The sequence below is a fragment of the Ctenocephalides felis genome, unplaced genomic scaffold (assembly GCF_003426905.1).
Source record: "Ctenocephalides felis isolate EL2017-DRISC unplaced genomic scaffold, ASM342690v1 CF-g0.4_SCAFFOLD_00564, whole genome shotgun sequence".
NCBI classification, from domain to species: domain Eukaryota; kingdom Metazoa; phylum Arthropoda; class Insecta; order Siphonaptera; family Pulicidae; genus Ctenocephalides; species Ctenocephalides felis.
In genome coordinates, this window is record NW_020536718.1 from 8,095 (window position 1) to 29,952 (window position 21,858).

The 21,858-nt window shown below is 28.3% G+C and overlaps 1 protein-coding gene across 1 annotated transcript; it reads right to left on the minus strand.

Moving 5' to 3' along the window:
- Positions 1–2,054: 2,054 nt before the first annotated feature.
- LOC113366232 (armadillo repeat-containing protein gudu) lies at positions 2,055–21,791 on the minus strand (the record flags this gene model as incomplete). The annotated part of the gene is made up of 8 exons (XM_026607807.1): positions 2,055–2,264; positions 8,620–8,837; positions 10,557–10,737; positions 13,272–13,474; positions 15,401–15,530; positions 17,211–17,384; positions 20,635–20,786; positions 21,740–21,791. Coding segments are annotated over 8 exons (1,242 nt in total), but the record flags the coding sequence as incomplete, so codon positions are not given.
- Positions 21,792–21,858: the final 67 nt, after the last annotated feature.

Here is a 21,858-nt window from a genome sequence, read left to right on the forward strand (position 1 = left end):
GGCACATTTTTTATAGAGATAACACTGTAAATAACCTTGATCTAGTATTTTGTCAGAAATATTTATCAGCAGAGTTAGAATAACTATATGTTTAACTTATCTTCTGTAAAATTTATTTTCTTAAGTTAATTTACTTTTTTATTTGCTATTTTTTCTTGTTCACAACTTTGCGAGCATAAAAGCTCCGATGGTGCTTTTTACCCTATCCACATGCAAGCTTTTATAAAGGTACATATAAAAGCTGTTGAATCTAATCTAATCTGATATAATCTAATTTAATACAAAATTAACAATGCATCTCATAAAACAATTTAATAACGTATACTTAAAAATTATATTCAAATCTCGTAAACTAAACAACAGTGTTCACAACCAAAAAAAAAACTAACAACGGAAGAAAACACTTTTGCAATAGATTTTCAAATAAATCCGTTTACTTTCGATCTTTTCCCTCTACTTTCAAAAATTGTTAAAAAAAATTAACTTATCTTGACTTATCGGTGATGGATCTTTTTACCCGCGGACCTTAAGCTCTGCTCTATCGTACTTGTTCCGATTCATTTTATATAAAGTACTGGGATTTGATCTCGGTATCTTTTTCATTCCAGTCAATTTGTTAAAATGATTATACAAGTCTAGAAATATGAGAAGCTTTCAAGCTCTTCATAATTTAAATTGACACCAGAAGGATTAGTACGTCCTGGAAATATTTATAATTAATGAAACGTTTATCTGAATTATACTGGTAAATAAGAGCAAGAAGTACAATAAGCGCTGTTAACATTTTTTAATTATATTACAAATTATTCAAAAAAATTTCCATGCTATTTCCATACGAAATTTGATTGAATTGCGCACTATCTAAAAGTTAATATTAAAAGCTAAAACTTTCAGAGAATTGTTTTTTAGCAATTTGGAACCATTTGAGCCCTTGGGAGCAAGGAAATTCGAAAATGTCCAAATTAAGGACCACTCTAATATACATAGTATATACATATTTATTTACATGTTCTTTAACAATTTTGATTCCAAACTAAACACAAATATGGAGCAAATATACAAATAAAATTCTTTATTAATTGATTATATTTGAAATTGAATCGACATAGCAAAGAAACAAAACTAATTTCAATTGATAACATAAGACTTGTGTTCTAAAGAGTAGTAGTTCTAAAGGTTTTGACAATTTTATGATCGAAGGGTTCAAATGAAATCCTTGCGTTTTAATTATTTAATGCGAACTAGTGTAGCACTCTTTAGATATATCTATTTTATCACTGTCTCTCTTTCTTGGTCGTAGAAGATAATCTATGCAAAAAAATAAGATTTTATTTTGTACATAAGTTTATATTTAATCCCATAAAAATACACTTTCAGCTACAATTTGTTAGTTGTCCTTTCAGAATTATTCAAAAATTATTTACACAACTATTTGTAACTTGTATGCGGTGCTTCAATAATACTGAATCCATTTATTAAGTCCTAGCTTTGCTGCAATTCATACATCTTTGTGGTATTGATATATTCTTCATTAATTTGCCATGCTCTAGTTCTCACGCTATTGAAACTTCCTCATATGCGGAACATTATTGAAAACACAAACTTTTGAAGTTTCTACTTATTATACCAAGTACATATAATGTGATAATGCAGTAATTTAATTTAAATGTTAGCTAGAAGCGGAGTTCCTGAATTGTTGAAATCTATTTAATTATTTTAACAAATAAATTAACAATTATAAATATTTCCATATCCCACGAACTATTTTTTTTAAATATATTTTGTTTACAAATTTTCAACTTTATAATTATGAAAATCTCTTAAAAATTTTAATTAATGAAATAACATGTTGGTGATAATTAAATTAGATCTACAATAACAATATGAACTTTATTTTATATTAATTAGTTGAAGCTCATTAAATTAAATATTCAATCGATTACTGAAAAAATATCAATATATCTAAAATCAATTCAAATTGTTCAAATTTCTCAAACAAAACAGCTCAAAATGCAAGAAAGTAACCGATTTTTAGTTATAATAATTTCAGGCCAGAACGTACTGTAAAATGCAATAATTAGAAATCTTGTACAAAAAATACTGAAAGATAATGCTTGTAACTTTTAATAGCATTAAAGTCTTAATTTGAATTTCTCGGCGGCCAAGGCCAGGCGTCTTATATTGCATAAGCAACCTGCAGACGCGTCTTGCAAAGCTGTGTCTTCAGAACTGACCGTTTCCAATAGAAATGGAACCACACCACTCTGGAAGAATAAATTTTAATTTTCCGTTAACATTTAAATTTAATTTTAAATTTTCAACATTTGATTATGTGTAATATTCTAAATACATTTACAAAGAGAACTTCAGGTTAACTCTTTTGGGATTTTGATGAAACTTATATATTAGATTCGATATGTTAGATATATATTTATTTTGATCAACGAAAATTTAAAATTATATTAAACAGTGATTGTTATAACTGTTGATTTTTAAAATTTTTGGGTAATCGTATGCAAAGGCTTGAATTATTTCAGTTCTGTTCTAACTGATAGAAATAGCAAAATTAAATATTAGATAATAGTCACATTGCAAGTTTTTTGAAATTTTACCAAATAATTTTATGGATTTTTTTGAGACGACGTATAAATCTCAACTCTATAACGTTGTCAAGACATCCAATATCAATTTTATGACCTTTACTAGGCTTTTTTTGTAGTTTTTGACATACATCATAAGGCCAGATGCCATTTATACAATTGTTTACTGCAAATTCTTATTGAATAATTAACTTATAAATTAATTTTAGCATTATTAATAAACTTAAATATATATTTATAAATTTTTAAATTATTACTGGCTACTAGTGTTTGTACATTGATTGGGAAAATAACATTTTCTTTGTGTAAATTTATTATTAATGATCTTCTTTCATTTGTATATGTAAGTTTTTAATAAGTCACTTTTTGTTTCCCTATTTTTTTCATGTGAAACAAAAATTCGGCCCATAGGGGATTAATATATTGTATCAAAACATGAGGCAATTTTTTTCTTGATTTTTATGCTCTGTAAAAAATGAAAAAAATGCATTTGAAAAATTTTAATTTTGAAAAATATTAATTTACTTTGACTTGCAATTAGTAGAGGAATATTTGAAGTAGTGAATTAATTTAAGAGTTTTTAAAAAGCATCTTTTGAATAAATTTGAAAGATAGCATGATTTTGTACCACTTAATTCTTCGTATTGAAAGCAGCTTTATAGATATGCGGGCAAAAAATAATATAAAAAGTCTTTATTAAAGAATAATTTAGTAAATGCAATTTGTTTATATAATGAGCTTACTTTTAAATATAATTAAATCTTTCTTAATCAAAATTTGTAAAGTTTGCACAATTTGATACTTTAAGGGGGTATTCTACTGTAGAATTTTGAAAAAATCGAAAAATTTTTTTCTTTATATTTTCAAAGTTTAGTTATTCAGAAATATGTCATTAAAAGGATTTTTCAAAATTACAATTATTTCCTGAGTTATATCCGTTTTAGTGACGTGGCCTCGGTTCGGGTCCGACCGAGTCTCAAAACTTTGAACGCGTTTTTCTCGGAACTACTTTTTTCGAACTGGCGGTAAGGATATCTCGAGTTCTAATGAACCGATTTACTTCAAATTTGGAGAGGATCTTCTCTATACATCGCTTTATCGCATGGACCTTTCCCAAAACTATAACTTTTCATTTAGTATTTTTTAAAAATTCGGAATTGTTAAAAAAAACATGAAAAAAAATTTTTTTTTTCAAACTGCCGCCATTCGAACAAAAATATTTATTTTAACTTATCCAAGGTTCATACGATAGCGGCATCTATAATAATTAAGAATCCATCTATTTTTTATGTTTCGGATCACCAGGAGGGTTGGAATCATGCACGCCAGGACACCCTCTTTTTTTTTGAGCCCCCACTTTGACTGCTCATAACTTTGTGAATTCTAATTTTTTCCTTTAATAATTTTTTTATGTAATAATAAAATATCAATAAACAAATGATAAAAAAATCGATCGTAAAAATATTATTTGTTTCCTTTATACAGCACTTCAAAAACCGGGCAAAATTCATGCTTCTACAGTAGAATACCCCCTTAAGTGGTTTAAGTGATTACTTCATGTAGAGTTTGGTACGAAGCTTTCTTCTGAAATTGTAAATGAACATGTATAGTCGAATTAAAAATGATTTTTTTTTGTTTCTGAAATATTTTCGAATAAGTATTATTTATATGAAAAGGCATTTTCTCCTTTGGCTAAAAATACGTTGTTGTTGCTTTTTATTGCGGAAAGAAAATAACGCTCTTTAAAAAGCTGTAATGAGCTACACGCAACTTTCTCTATGCAACTATTTCTGCAATTAAAAATAACATGAAATTGACCAATAGCATGTATAGTTTTGGAATTATTGTTATACGTAATATCTTTTTGAGAATGAAATATAAATAATCAATAATCTCTCACTATTTATGGTGTGGGTTTGTTCGGAATTCCCGAGAGCATTTTTTATACTTCGAGAATTGGATCATGATATCTGAATTTTGGTAAATATTTTTAGAATAAGCGATGTAAACACCGTAAAACATTTTTTATTGATATGACAAAACTCTATTATTGTAGTGTTATCATCTGTTTGCTTTTCAGTTTATCTAATAATATTATTCAATCTCTGCTTCCTTTTACATAAAATAGTGGAATAATATATGTCGTTGTTTCTAAATCTCAAAATTATATTTATGAATATAAAATAGAGATATATAAAATTTAATTCACATTATTTATTCTATATGCATTTGTCTTATTAATAATATAAAATTCAGAAACGATCTAGAATGGAATTTTTTATGTTTTCAACTTGATATTACGTATTTAACGGATTTTACTTGATTTCGAATATATAATTAACAGTTGAGGAGTCTTCGAGAGTTGCCATTAAGGAGAACCCCAGGTTTACTCTTCTAGGATTTTGATAGAACTCAGATACTAGATATAACGTTAGATAAATCATTATTTTGACAAAACAAAATGCTTATTAGCTTATTATTTTTTAACTATATATTTACAATATCAAGTGATGATATATACTGAATATCCAATAAAATTCAGGAAAATGCATAGAAGATTTAACGATTTTATATTTGCATATTTTTTGATTTTCTACTTCATCCTAATAGAATTTGTTCAAGGTTTAATTGCGTTCGAGCCGAATGTTTGTAAATTTTTCCAACCATAGCAAAAATTTGAGAGAGGTGGTAATGAATGAAAATATTTTTTGCGATTTTTCTTTCTGCATTTTACTTTGGATATGTTGGCAATTAAACTTGCACATCGCTAGCATGTCTTGCAATGTTGAATAATTTGATGTTTTATCATGATCACCGATTACATCAAATTTATAAAAACCCGTGTTTCCCCAAGGTTGCATTAAATGTTCATAACAAGAAACTGGTATACCGTGTCAATGTCAAACTTCTTTTTTATTCGTGTTTCTCTCTTCGTTTTTATTGGAACTTTAAGCATATTATAAATACTAAACATTAAATTGCCACATATGTAGTTTATATAAAATCTTATGAAATCTAATTATTGTTTATATTAAATGGTATGTTTTTTGCAAATACGTAAGTTTTAATTGTATTGGAAAATAACTGAATAATACACATTCTTGGAATCGAAATTAACTTTTTTGCAAATGATTGCTGTCGACCTATATTTGCATAATATAACTACGCTATTTACGGTTATTTAAAAACATATTTTATGTATTTGTTGTAATAGGTGTAACAATTATTTTCACCGAACTATGTAAAAACAATTTAATAAAAAAGTGTTAAACTATTCCAAAACGTCATCGTTCAATGATATTGTTTTTGATGCACTCGGCTTTTTTGAAGACAACACATATTCTCATTATCTTTTCCAATTAAAAAGACATTCGAAATATTCACTACATATTTTGCACGATTACTATAGTGTTTTTTTTTCAAATATAAGCCATACAAATTTTTGATTCGCAATGAGGTGATCGTAATATAATAGTTTTAATGTTTGAAAAATATTTATCAGAGAACAATGAATATTTTCGCGAAGAATATCACATCGTTCGATGAATGAAATGAAATAACATCACTGCATTATTTAGCAAGTAAAAAACAGAAGATCGTTTGATTTCTTATTGATAGCTTTCTCTACGCGATACTTCATTGTCATATTACTTTCGCAAAATGTACTTACAGAACTGTAATAGAGTACAACATATAACTATGTGTAGAGTTGTTTTAAAAATTTTGTGATAATACAGATTTTAAATAAATATTGTATTTATTTTTTGTAGTTATTTTTATTTTTTATTCATACTTTTTGAAAATATTTATATTTTTTATATTTTGAAAATAATTTTGTGATTTCAATCAATTTGAGCATATTGCTGGTACATCTGTTTCCAGAATAATATTTTTGTAAATAACCCAACGCTTTAGAGATGATATAAAAAAGTTTATATGCATATTTTTACATAATATTGCATATTAATTTGTAGTGTGATAATATCAGTAGAGGATTTTCAAAATTGAATTGTTGAAAAAATTAAGGGGGGACGCAAGAACTTTTTTTATTAGAACAGGGGCCGCGGTGCAAAAAAGGTTGGAAACGGCTGGTCTAAAGTCAAAATCATGAAAAATATTACTACGCATTATTATTATTATTATTATTTATTAGTTCAAACCAGCTTAACCAGTTAACTATGATTGACGAATACACTCGTCATATAGAAAAGGCGGAATTTGGTTATTTACGAATATATTCGTCATGTTTATAAAGCTGTTTGAATTGAAATTTTTGAATAAAAACGAAATATGTTCTATAATGTCAAGTTGCTTAATATATTTTGACTATATAAAATAAGTAGTTGTGAATTGCGTTTTACCTTAAGGCAAGTTGCATAAACTTCCCCATATGTGAAAATAATATACTTGGTCAATAAGAATCAAAATTTAGCTATTAATAATATTTTCCATGAAAAACTATTCTTGCTTTTTAATATTTACATGTTCATTGAATTTAATCTATTTTTAAATTATATTTAATATATATATTATATATGCTTATGTTAACAAAGCAGTAAAGAAAAAAATGTAGTAATACCATTTTTCAATTTTGTAAAATAAACCCATATTTTTCATCCGATATCTTACAAGCGCAACTTACTCTGTGATTGACGAATGTACTAAAAATATACGAATATATTTTTGTTCGAAATAAAAAATACAATAATAAACAAGCAAAATGGTTCTGACAAATACAATTATTCTGCGCACAAAAAAGCGCGAAGGCATGTGCTATATTTAGATCGAAAATATTAATAATTGAAAAACGTGAAATGTACTTCATGTGAATATTCAGAATTGCATATACGAATGCTTCATATTTTGATTTATTCATTGATTGTTGCAAAATATGAACTAATCATTTTGAACAAATCTAAAATATAACCAATTTTTAGAATGATGTAAATACTATAAATAAATTTTGACAATGGTGATTTTAATTCTCAAAGTATTTGGACGTATTATCATTTTATTATATGTATTGGCCATGAAGGCAGCAATCTTCATGGCATTGAGCTTTTACACCAGATGGTTGCTACCCTGTAGAGGGGTAGCGGATTTGGATCGGACTTATTTTTCTCACTCAATAAGTATATCTTCTTCAATTAGAACTTGGTGACAAATCATTAGTGTTATAAGAACTTGCAACAAATACATAAATTATGTAGCTAGAAAGGTTAAATTATAACCTAACAACCTGAGTTCATCGAAGGAAAGACTTAACAAGCTGATACATAGTAAATAAAAATATGTAAGCTAAATTGCAAAGAATATTGTATTATGAGAAGAAGTCAAATAATCTTTTCATTTCTCAACTTTGAAAAATCGTAAAATCACGAGAACCTAATCTATGCTGCAAAAGTTTTATAGTTTAAACATGATATTTATACTGTTTGATAAAAAAAATATATTATCTTTACCTGACCAATATAGTTGGGAGAGCAATTTTTTTATTTTTGTTTATTTTTTTGAACAGCAATCAGAACCTAATAGTCCTATAAGCTGTTGTGTTGATTTTGACTTAATACTAGTCTGTTTGACAGATGGCAACCCAATCAGTTGTCACATCTCTATATGATATATTATTACAATTATTTATAGGGCGAGTATGGTGCAGAAATGCCGGGTGAGGGCTGTTTTTACTTGGAAACACATATTGCTATCTATATTTCCAAGTGAAAATCGTTGTCACTGCTGCCTGACAACAGGCTGCTCGAAAGGGGTATCGAACCCGGGACCTCTGAAACAAGTTCCGTCGCTCTTAACCGCTTACCTACGGGCGAGCCCGCCAATTAAATAATCTTTACATTTCTCAACTTTGAACCATGAAATTACGAATACATAATTTATGTCGTATAAGATCTATAGTGTAAATATGATATCTATACTGTTTGATAAAAAGATATATCATCTTTACCATACCCATATAGTTGTGACAGTAATTTGAATACAAGATGTAATAAATTATATCCTTTACCTGATGCATGGTGATGCAGTTGAAAGGGTCCTCACTCAGGCGACACAAAGCAAGAGCTGTAGTTTTATGAACTCTAGGCTGGTCCGCTGCAGCCATATAGGCTACCAATGGTGTAATCGCGCCCAACTTACCGAATAAAATTCGATTATTGCTCCAACCACAGCAGTTAGCAATAGCGTCTGCTAAATACTCTCGTAACCCTTCATCAGTGGTTCCAACTGAAAATAAATTAAGAAAATGATTTTTGTAAGCATTTGACTAATCGCCACTAGGCGGAATCTCAGGCACGCGATAAAGCACTATATGCAACTATCGGATTTTCTTTGAGATTTCAAATTTTTAAGTTGAATTATATATAAATATTGATGAACAAAACATTTTTAAAAATCCGGGACAAAACACCTAAAACCGGGACAAATATTGCTTTTAAAAAATTCGGGATACAAGGCGGAAGATCGGGATTGTCCCGGCCAATCCGAGACGTATTGTCACCTTACCAATAGTAAACACCCATAATATGAATGGTAATATTATGCAAACTCTTGAAAACAGTCTGCTACTATTAGTTATTACTATAATTATAGTTTTATCTAACTTCTGGGACTGTCCCGGCCAATCCGGGACATATGGTCACCTTACCAATGATAAACACTCACAATATCAATGGTAATATTATGCAAATTCCTGAAAATAGTTTGCTACTATTAGTTATTACTATAATTATAGTTTTATCTAAATTCTGGGACTGTCCCGGCCAATCCGGGACATATGGTCACCTTACCAATGATAAACACCCATAATATGAATGGTAATATTATGCAAATTCCTGAAAACAGTCTGCTACTAATAGTCATTACTATAATTATAGTTTTATCTAAATTCTGGGACTGTCCGGGCCAATCCCGGACGTATGGTCACCTTACCAATGATAAACACCCATAATATGAATGGTAATATTATGCAAACTCTTGAAAACAGTCTGCTACTATTAGTTATTACTATAATTATAGTTTTATCTAAATTCTGGGACTGTCCCGGCCAATCCTGGACATATGGTCACCTTACAAATGATAAACACCCATAATATGAATGGTAATATTATGAAAATTCTTGAAAACAGTCTGCTACAATTAGTTATTACTATAATTATAGTTTTATCTAAATTCTGGGACTCTCCCGGCCAATCCGGGACGTATGGTCACCTTACCAATGATAAACACCCATAATATGAATGGTAATATTATGCAAACTCTTGAAAACAGTCTCCCACAATTAGTTATTACTATAATTATAGTTTTATCTAAATTCAATATCTTTAAAGTTTCCAATTATTGATAAAGTTGTTCTAATACAATAATACTTAAGGGCTGCAGGGAGACCCTTTAAGTTCCCTTGTATTAAAACAACTGGCTGTTGTTCTTCTCTCGATGGATGTTGACTAAAAATTTTGCAAATTGAGTTTTATATAAATGTTTGTGTCAGTTTTTTGCCCTTTATCAAAATCTTGACTATATCCAGTCAATTCTAATTTTATTGATGAAAAGTGAAATTATTTTCGTTTTACTCGTGCATTTTAAATGTGAAAGTAATACTCTAAATTGGCGTATAATGGTATCATTTATAGACAAAATCTAATTGTCATTAAATATATTACTTATATGTTAAATGAAGAATAAAACGTAGAGAGTATCTGATATTTTTTATACAGAAAATTATAGTCTTTATTTGATGAAATACTGAGTGAATTTAATAATGGCTTTCTTATTATGTATTGGTTTATAATATAACTTTATATGTACAATTATATAATATATATATATATACAATAGGCCAACTTTCTATAATTCATTCAAGTGCTCTTGCCAATAATAGCGTATTGAAAGTGTTGTGTGAAATAGAGTTTTGTAAATGATGCATATGCTGCATCTACAACAAACCTAATCTTGCCAATTTTCCTACAACTCCGTGATCAGTCATAACGGCCAAATTTTCAACGTCCGTCGCGATGATGGCGATAGCAGCGCAAATACCGGCGAGTACTCGAGTGTCTTTTGAATCTAGAAGCGATACGGCCAGTTCTAGAGCGCCTACGAAGCTTCTTACCATTTCGCCTGAATCCTGCGAGAAAGAACTATTCTTTCTTCTCATATTATGAAAGATATTTCAAAAGTATCTTATTTTTATATTTTGTGTTTGTCCGATAATTCCCCAAAGCAAAAGAATTACATATTTCTATAATTTATATAATTGTTCGAAACAGTGCTACTGAAAAGGTACGACTTTGCGTTTTTTGTACATTATATAGTAAAATGTATCAAAAATGATTCACTAAAAATACTGTTGATTTTGTTCTAAAAGAAAGTATACTTATTATACAATTTTAATTTAACACGTTGAAGACTGCGTTGAAAATCGTGTTTTACATGTGAGGATTGCATAAAAAAACATTACTTTTGACTGACAGTTACACTGTCTAAACTGAATGAACTACATCGCAACTCTTAAAACATATCAAACAAACAACTATCTTACCATATTCAGTAAAATTCTTTTTTCTATTTTTTACTATTTTTCTATAATTCATCATCTGCTTCTTTTTACCCCATTGGCGGGGTAAAATGAGGCAGCCACACGGCAAACATATGCAATGTCTTAATTTTAATTTGAAAGGGATTTCACGAACTAATAGCTAAATATTCAACCAATGCAAAATATAAATTTTGTGGACACATTTTTGTAACTTTGCAACTCTTTTTTTTTCTCAGCCTCGCTTACATAGAGCATTGAACCACCTACAACATTTCAAATTTTATATTCTACATTATTTTTTTTTAATTTATCAACATTTCAAATTCTAGCTCAAGACATTATTTACTCCGTTTTACATTGTCTTAATTTTACTAACTCTTCTTCTTCACTTTCTACTAATGCTATTGCGTCTTCTTCTAATTATGTCGGGATATTTATTTGATACTGGTGTTTTACAAAGATAACACTGTATATAACCTAGATCGGGTATGTCAACAAAAATATTTATCAACAGAGTTGGAATAACTATAATTTTAATTTATTCTTTGTAAATTTTTTTGTTTTAACTGAATTTACATTTTTATTTACTATTTTTTATTGTTTACGCTTTTGCCAGAATAAAGGTTCAGTTGGTCCATTTCACATGTAAGCAATTATAGAGATTATATAAAAACATCTGTTGAATAACGTATGCTTAAAATTCTATTAAATTCTTGTAAACTAGGCAACAGTGCTCACAACCAAATTAACTAACAACGGAAGAAAATACTTTTGTTATAGATTTTCGCACATGGGCGGTTATTTTCTGATAGTGACGTTAATTGATTTGAGGCTACGCACACATCTTTATCTAACCACCTTCAAGTATTGTTGTTAAAAATTCTTAGCTTCACTTGTTTTTGAGATATGGAGGACTTCTTTACGCGCGGACCTTTAAGCTCCTCTCTACCCTATATAATAATTTAAAATAATTCAAATTTACTGAGTCTGATGATTGGCTACTGTGCATACTTTCAATATAAACCATGTACAAATAAATCACATATCGTTTGCCCACACGTGGGCTCGCGGTCTTCAACGTGTTAAGAGTTTTGTTTCAGTTTATTTCTCTATCATCAAATTCGGATGTTAGAACTGGTATTACAGTATTTAATATGAAGACGAGTGCATGAAAAATCGTTTTTTTTTCATTTGTATTCTTTCATTATTTATATCATTTAAATTAATTGATATTGCATATATAGCATAAATAAAAAATTAAATAGAATATTGGATAACTATAAAATTCTGAGCTGCACATACTGATCAATTGATTTAGTTGATTCAATACGTGCATTGATTACATATGCTTTCACTGCTTATATTTATTCCTTTTTCGATAAAATGTAGTAATAAAGTAAATCAATATTATTCTGACGATATATACTCAATATTATTTTCATTACTCTGTTGTGATTTTCTTCAAGGTTATCTATAACGTAGAATGTCTTATCGATATGTACATTTCATACCATAAAGAAAAGTATAACGTATAGATGTATAACTTCATGGGAATTTGCAGATAATCAATTCGTTAACCAGAGATTCACTCTCGTAAAATTTGTACATAAAAACATTGGTATCACTTTAATCAAATTAAATTAAATTGAATGTGCAACTTCAGAAAGTACGAATGTCAATAGATTGAATAACAACAAACTTCAGGAAATATTGAATAGATTGAATAACAATAAACTTCAGAAAACATTTAAAAAACTTTAGATAGATAGTATTTATTACGTTTCTATAATCTCTAATAAATAAAGTAATTCATTTGTTATTGAATACGAAATTCTTTTACCAAATCAAGTAAAATATGACAATATTTTGCAGGACAGTTTACAGGTCCAATAGAGACAAAAAAAAAATAGTTTAAAACCCTATTGAAAAACGCCTACTAGTTATCTCTATTACAAATAGCCCCTAGTTCCTGTATTCAATATATCGTAATCCTATGCTGATCCTTAATTACTCGATTACGCAGCTTTATATACTTAAATTTTGGTTATATTAATTATTCGGATAATGAGTACCTATATGAAATATAGTTTTCTATTATGAATTGGAATTGAATCGAAACTCACCGTAGCGTTTTCTATGCACGGTCTTAAAGCCCAAGCGGCGTTTGCTTTTACTTTCACATCGACATTTTTCAAAATTGACCATATTAATCGAACGCCATCCATTTCTTCAATGATGGCCATGGCATCCGGTTCTTTGGCACACTGGGCTAATGCAAGTGGAACATTCTCAAGTAATGGGTTATGTATACTCTTCAATAGGTTCACTGAAATGAGTGGGTCCACTAAATATATATCTATTCAACATTAGGTTTACGGGAATTTAATTAAAATGCTCAAAAAAGCATAGCACAAATATTATCTAATTTGTGTTGAAAATTTATAATTTTATTAGTATATATTATATATAGAATTCTAATTGTGATAGGCTGGCTAAATTTAGAAATTTATTTTTAGTATGCCTATCTTTGCGGAAACCCATCAAGCTGACTGGATAGCTGATTATGCCAACAAGAATTTACTTTATTTGTAATATTATACCTTCGAATAGTAATTGTAAATTTGACGTCTCTGAGATGTACTAAATCGGTAATAAAAAAGATCATCGCGTCACTGGAAACTCGATATTTCAGATCAGGGTTTCGAGGAAATTGACAAATCTTTGTTAGTATAACTGTAAATTTTTATAGCATTGTAATCGCGTGCGTAAAATGAATAAAATATATCCTAATAATATGTCAAAAATTGTTCAAAAAATGTGGTTTTTGTGTAGATTTCATGTTTGATCATTTTTTGCGATATGTAAACATTTTACTTTTACATTATATTTTTATGCGAAACCTTATATTATACTGTTCAACGCAACTTGAATATAAATTAAGAATTTTTTAAAAGAAAATATGCATTACATATTACGTCAATTTGGAGGATTTCCGTAGAGACAGCTATATATGAAATGCCCGTAAGCCTCGTATTAAAGACACTGTGAATCAAAAAAGAATACTACATATATAAATTCACAAACATTTAAAAATATTTCTTCTTTGAACATTTGCAAAAATTGTAATAAGAATTATTTAATTTTGTTCAAATATAAATATGTTATAATTATTTACATAAATCCCTTGTAGATAATTTTATTCGGGATAATATACTACTTAATCTTACATTAAAGGAAATACATTATTTTAGTGAGGCATCGAGTGAGGATATTAATAAAAAAAACAAAAATTCAGACGTGGATAATTTAGCGAAAAAGTTTCTGCCTTGAATATTGAATATTTAAACAAAAATCTACATATAAATGTATACGATTTGTATGTACATGAATACAAGTTTGAGTTGAGGGGCCGATTCTGCGGTAAAATAGACCAATATTACGCAGTGGCTACACAGAATGGTACTAACCAAATAGAAAACCTAACCTAGAAAACGCACAAATTCAAAAGAAACAATGTTATCATAACTGCATCTTTGTGGTGTAATAACGGGTGGTCCATCTAGTGGTCCTAGTGATCTAGTGATCTTACGGTTTAGATGTTTCTGTAAGGAAAACATATAAAGTATTATACATTGTTGGAAAGGTCTCAAAATTCTTAGTTTTTTTTCCATATATCGCAACTTCGAATTCCGCACGGGGTGGCCTATAGGCAAGTTGCTATCGATAAATTCCAGTTTTTAAATGGGCCACCCTATATAATAACATATAAGCGAAGTTGCATTGTATGTGTAGAACGTCTGATCGCGCAGCAAATACATGGCATTTTCAAAGTATTTAGTACCATTCTATATGAGAAGCGCTATGTAGTATATCTCCTGCGTAACATTGGTCTATTTTACGGTAGAATCGGCCCTGAGACATTCCAACCATGTTCAATAAATTACTAATATAACAGTTTTCTCATAACTAATCCATATTTCATCACCATCATAGTATGAAAATACTTTTTTTATTATCCTTTGTTCGTAACAATATTATTGCTACGCGTAGAACCCACCAAGCCTACGAGGAATTTAATTATATTTTATTTGCTCCGGCAAATCTGAGATCCAGCCTACCAGCCTGGTAAGCCTGATCAGACATGTGACATCACATTTATTAATCATTTTTTATTTTGATTAATATTTCGGTTGAGTATTTCGAATATTTTGGGGGTAAATTGATATCAATACTTTTAATTTCTATTATTTACCTAAATGAGGTATTCCTCTTTCTTGTCTCAAGTTATCTACGTTGTGTTTAAATCGTAACATTTCTGATAAGGCGCCTGTAACATTTGTTAATACGTCTTCGTTTTCTTCAGTTAATAAAGCAGTTAGTGCCTGTTTATAAAAATCGAAAATAATTATAAAATAATCGAAATAACACAAAAAAATATGTTTACAACAACATTCCATTTTTTATGCAATGTAGGAAATTGAAATTTATATAAAATATTCATATCCATAGCTAATTATGCTTAATGATATACTAAATATTTCAAATATCATAACTTATCGACCATGAATTGTTATCTATACTTATAATTATTACTCATAAATAAATTACTCATTCAATGTCTAAGCGCATTCATACACGCTTTCTGTTTCAAAGTTAGATAGTATATAGCCAATTCACATAATGTAATTAAAATAATTATATATATTGAGACTAATTCAATTAATGATATTTTCATCATACAAGAAAACTACACAAACATTTTATATTTGCTACTAACCAAGTCGTCCAGTTTGTGTTAGTGTAGCTCATTATTACGCTGCATGACATAGAATTTAAATATAATAATCAAAATTCATAAACAATCTATTTATGGAGTAACAAAATCTTATCGTATGTGTCATTGTATTTTGAACCTCAATAATCTCCGGCACGTTTTATTTGATTAAGCTATCATGAGTTAATAATATATGAGAATATATTTTCTATCAGAGTGTTTTAAAACTGTATTTAATCGTTTAATCTTCATTATTAAATTCAAGAACGGAGTGAAATGTTTAATGTCCAAATATAAACTTCTATTTGAATCAAGTTTTATGAACATATAGTTATTTGTAAATATATACGAGTTGATTAAATAACCCAAAGAATGTTGGCAGGAGGTAAAATAAAATATTACAGCTAAATTTTTTCAAATCAACAAAATGTTGAAAATCTGTTCGAACATATTTTCATTTTGTTATATTGGCCAGCAATCTTCATGGCATTAAGCTTTTACACCGAAAAGTTGCTACCCTTATAGAGGGGGAAGCAAAGAGTTTGATGGGACTAATTTTGCTTACTTCTAAACCTAAAATCCGCGTAACATGTGTAGTAAATAATCAATAAATATATCTTCTTCAATTAGAATTTAGTGACAAATCAATAGCGTAATTAGAACTGCAACAAATACATAAATTCCACAGCTACAAGGGTTAAATTACAACCCAACAACCTGAGTTATCGAAGGAGAGACTTAATACGCACATACAAAATTATTGATAAAAGATGTAAAATATTAACAAATGTTATAAACAGCATTAAATGTATTATTTTCATACAATTTTGTTGTAAGTCTTGTTTTCATCAATTTAATTTTTTGGAACTAAGGTAGCGATCTTTCTTTCTAGATTTAAATCAATTATATTATTCAACATTACAATACTCAACAGAACATTTTGTTGTATTTGTAAGTTAAAAAGTTAAACGCTTATATATATATATATATATATATATATAATATATATATATATATCTGTAATATAGACATATTCACCACACGTATTTCAAAGTTGCATAAAACAGTCGTCGCTGAATAGTAATTTTCTCTATAGTGCAATATACATATGTGATGTCAAATGAATAAATAAATTGAACTAAAAGAGCTTAAAATGAGCATTGAATAATTAAAATTTAACAAGCGCATGTCGCTAAATACTGAATTGAAATAATTTATTCATTTTAGTATTTTATTAATTTAATTTGATTGATTTATTGATAGCTTTACCCATTAAATTTATATTTACCGAAACTGTCCCGAGCTGATCCAGCTTATTTATGTTGTCGTCATTGGCAGCGCATTTCCATATTGCTCCGGACGCCGCAGCTATCAATGGTTTATCATCTCGCAATTTTCGATCTTTTATTATTGCCACTAATGGTTCCAAACCTCCAGCTCTTCTAATCAATATACGTGTTTCCTGTTTTTAATGCATTAAATGTTACAAATCATCATTTTTACAACTAGCTGTAAGTGTAATTCTGTCTTAAGGCAATTAAGGCATCGTGCCTTAAGGCAAATTGCTGGAACTTCCCGTACCAAAATTATTTTTTTTTTCAAAACGATTAACATTTTTGAAAAAAAAAATTACTTTGAAAAATAAGATTTTTGAGAAACTATAAATTGGACAAAATTACTTTTTTTTGAAAAAATTTTTTTTTAAAAAAAATTTTTTTTAATTTTTTTTTTGTTTTTTTTTGAAATTTTTTTTTTTTATTTTGACATATTGTGGAAGATCTGAACTTTCTTTTCAAAGCAATCGTACTGCTGTAACTGCATAGGGACAAAATATAAAGCGCGTAAGCGCCGCGTCGCTGTCTAACGCATAAGCATTGTACGGAACCCATGAAATGTTTACAAATTGTATACTTATTGTTAAAATCTCATGAATGATTAACAAATTGTAAACATAATTGTCTAATGATCTTTAATCTCATGCTATAAATATCTGATAATTTGATGAGCATATGTCTAATGATCATTTTTGACCGCCAAATGGCTCATTTTTTACTTTTTCCTCCATATCTCCGAAACTGCTAGACCTACCTTCATGAAAATTTTATCGATTTTTCATCTTGTCAATACAAGTGAAATGTTTTTGAATTATTCAAATTGGACGCTCCGTTCTCTCAAAACTGAGTTACCGTTTTCGGCACTTTTTGCCCCGTATCTTCGGAACGGCTAGACCTGCCTTCGCCAAAAACTAATCAGCACGTCTCCTTATCAATACAAATCAAATGTTTTTTGAATTATTCAAATCGGTTGACCCGTGTTCCCAAAATCGTCGACGAAAATTTGTATCCGCACATACATACACACACATACATACATACACACACACACACACATACACACACACACACACACACACACATACATCCATTTTTTCTAAGGTATGCCAAAATGTTCAGAAACCTCTGAAACGTAAAGATATATAAAAATTTTCATTTTCGATTTTTTTGCGATTACTATAACTTACCCTACGGGAAGTTAATAATTGTAAATTAAAATCTGAAGGCTGACTAATGCCTTTTAAATTGGAGCATGGTGGTGATGACTGTTGATAAAATTAGGGGAATTTTCCTGCGATGCAATATGAAATAGTTTCAATATAGTTATAGATATAGAGATTATGAAAGGATCGTTGGCACTGATAATGAGTGAACATAAAACTCTTCTACGTTTGATAACAATATCTAATTGATATATAATAGATACATGTTTTTAAAATTCATATTTTTATTGCCGAAATCGAATTTTGGATCATATTAAGATTATAAAAGATTAATTTTACATAGCTATATCATGTAAATCAATGATATAATGATCATCAATTAGTTTCTCCAATTTTTGGAGAAAACAAAATGTGAATTTTCATTAAAAGATGCAATTGAAAACGCAAAATAAATCTATGACTTAATTTAATTATAATTTAATCAATTTTTGATTAAACGATTTGTTTTAGTTGCGATATTGAGAATATATCCAATGAAATGTATAAAAAATAGAAATGTAAAAAATGAAGTCATAGATTTATTTTACGTTTTCAACGTTGAAAATTTATTTCAATTTTTTTTTTCAAATTTTTTTTTTTAACTTTTTTGTATATCGAAAATAATTCAGATTTTAATTTGAATTCTGGCTAAAGTTCTAAAGCTCACTTATATACTTTAAATAAATATTTTAACTTTGCAATTCAGTTTATAAAAACAAGCAGAAAAGAATATTTACAACACAATATAATAATAAACGTAAGAAATTTTGATATATATGGTCTTCACTGATAATATGAAAATTATATGTATTCAATTATGCAACCTATATTATGTTTTTTTCCGTTGCGACTAAAATAAAAAAATCATAAAAGACAATAAAACATGCAATTCATATACTAATACATACTTTAAGTGAATTAATAATGATTATTTTATTTTAAATGTACATATATAGTTGATATATGATAGAGCAATAGTTTTCATAGAAAAATAATAAGCAAATATTGCCGAAATAAATTCTAATTTATCATTAAATCTGATATGTGTGTATTGTAGTATTATAGTTTAGCTACAAAAATTTACTTTGAAAAATCTATTCAGATAAAATAAATAATTGCATAATAAGCATTAGACATTTTTTATTTATGATATATTCTGACAGTAATAATCGCCCGTGGGACGATTATCTTAATTTTATACGTATATTAACCCTTTAGTTCACTTTTAAAGTTCGTCAAAGATCAAATCAAATGATACTTAGAATTAATTTTTTATACGCTTTAAAAATGCAAGGTGCCGAATATTGAATAAATTGTTCTTAGTATTCTACAATTTTTAGGCACTACGCTCTTTATGGAAAATTTTGAAGTAAATCATTGTCTTCAAGTGCTTACAATTAGCGCTGCAATATAAATTATTTAAATTCTACTGATAAAGACATTATGGAAACTTGTAAAAAGTAGTTTTGCATATACGTATAATGCATTCATAGAATGAATTACTTTACAACGTATTTAACCCGCAAATGATCATAATTATCTTATTATATGAGTATTGTAATGATACTTAGCTAGCCAACTCGCGTTTTAGACAGAACAATTATATAATTATAAGTTATCATGGAAGTCGCATCCTTTGGACATGACAATGACAATTAATTATTTAATTTCTTACTTATAACAGTAACTTTTGTAGACAACTGAGTTAACACTATGAAAATGTACCTATAAATTATATTTTGCATTGGTCGAATAATGCAGCTATTTTAAATAAAAATAAGACATTGGACTTGTTTGCCCCCTGATCATCCGATTTTACTTCTATTGCGTAAAAAAGACCACGTGACAAATTTTTGAAAAATTGCAAAAAACACAATTCTACAATGATGAATCATCTGGGAGTTTTACTGAGCATAGTCATATAGTTATTTGTTTGATATGTGTATTTTGTGATATAATTGATTTGGTTTTCACAATATAATTGCTCAAAGTAAACGTTTATATCCCGACCTACCCTATTATTATTACCATGAATAAGCAAAATCTTCTAAATTTAACCCTTTCTACTCGCTAATTCCTTGCTAATTCCGCGGAGCGGCGGCGTCCGAGTGGAAAGGGTTAAATAGAGATTTTTTGAGAGAAACTATTGTATAGGAATTATATAGCTATTTTTTACCTTATCTTCGGAACATTTAAAAAGACAGCTAGCGCAATGCATCTGCAATTCTCTGTCATCTGAAGAAAGGTATTTGACAATATCTGGAACCATTCCTTCAGTTCTTATAGCGAGCTGATAGCTATGTTCGGATGCACATCCTTGTAGAGTACCTAAAAATATTAAGATAAAAATATTAATATAAAATATTTAATTGATAATATATGTTTTTAATTTTATCTTATTCAATTCAATAAATCGTATATACTCTTATATCATATAATTTTTTTTATCTCAATTCAAATATTTTGATACATTTTTACTGCTTTTTATACCTTCAAGTAGCAATGGTAAATAATTATAAATTAAGTGCATTTGAGTTTAATATTCGGATTCACATAAATTATTAATGGGTTACTTTATTATTTAGCAACATAGATTATATACAGTTGTACATTCATTATATATTCTTTAACTTTTATGTCAAATTCCACACGTATGAAGTCGGGGTGCAGCTGGCAATAAATAAATTTAATAAGGTAATGGGAAATATAGGGTCTTGTAAAATCTTCTATCAAGATAATAAAGAATATTATACAACATTTTTCGTTCAATAATTTGTTCAGTATCAGATACGGTGTGACTACTTTACCAATTTCAATATTTTGAATTAGTAATCGTTGAAGGTACTGATATAATAAAAAATATTAAATACAAAATCTCAAAATGTTCAAATATATAGTTGTATCACAAGCAATGAGCTTATTAATAAATGATCCAGTTCTGCATGTGCACTTCCACTTTGTCTGAGCAGTTATTGTAGTAGAGAAGACCATTGAATAGAAATGACAAACTTGAATATAAAAGTATGTGATATTTGTTATAAAGTTTTTGAAAATCACATAGCTACATGTCAATACCGAGATCTAACTTCATGTATTTCTTTACAATTTGAAAAAAAAACTTTCAAATTATTTTTATTTTTACTAACAATAAGTAAATTTATTTAAGTTACAAAAAGTTAAACTATTCTTCATATTTACCGACCAGATTTTGATAAACAGCTAAATTTTACAGGATTTAGTACTTTACATTATGATATAATAAATAATATTTAGCTTATTACCCATTGAGGATTTGACCACATCCAAGTGAACACATTTGATAAGTTTTGCAAGTATAAGTTAGGAACTATGCCCGCCTTCCTGCGCTGGCTTCTTATTTCGTGGTGATGCCGATAGAGAC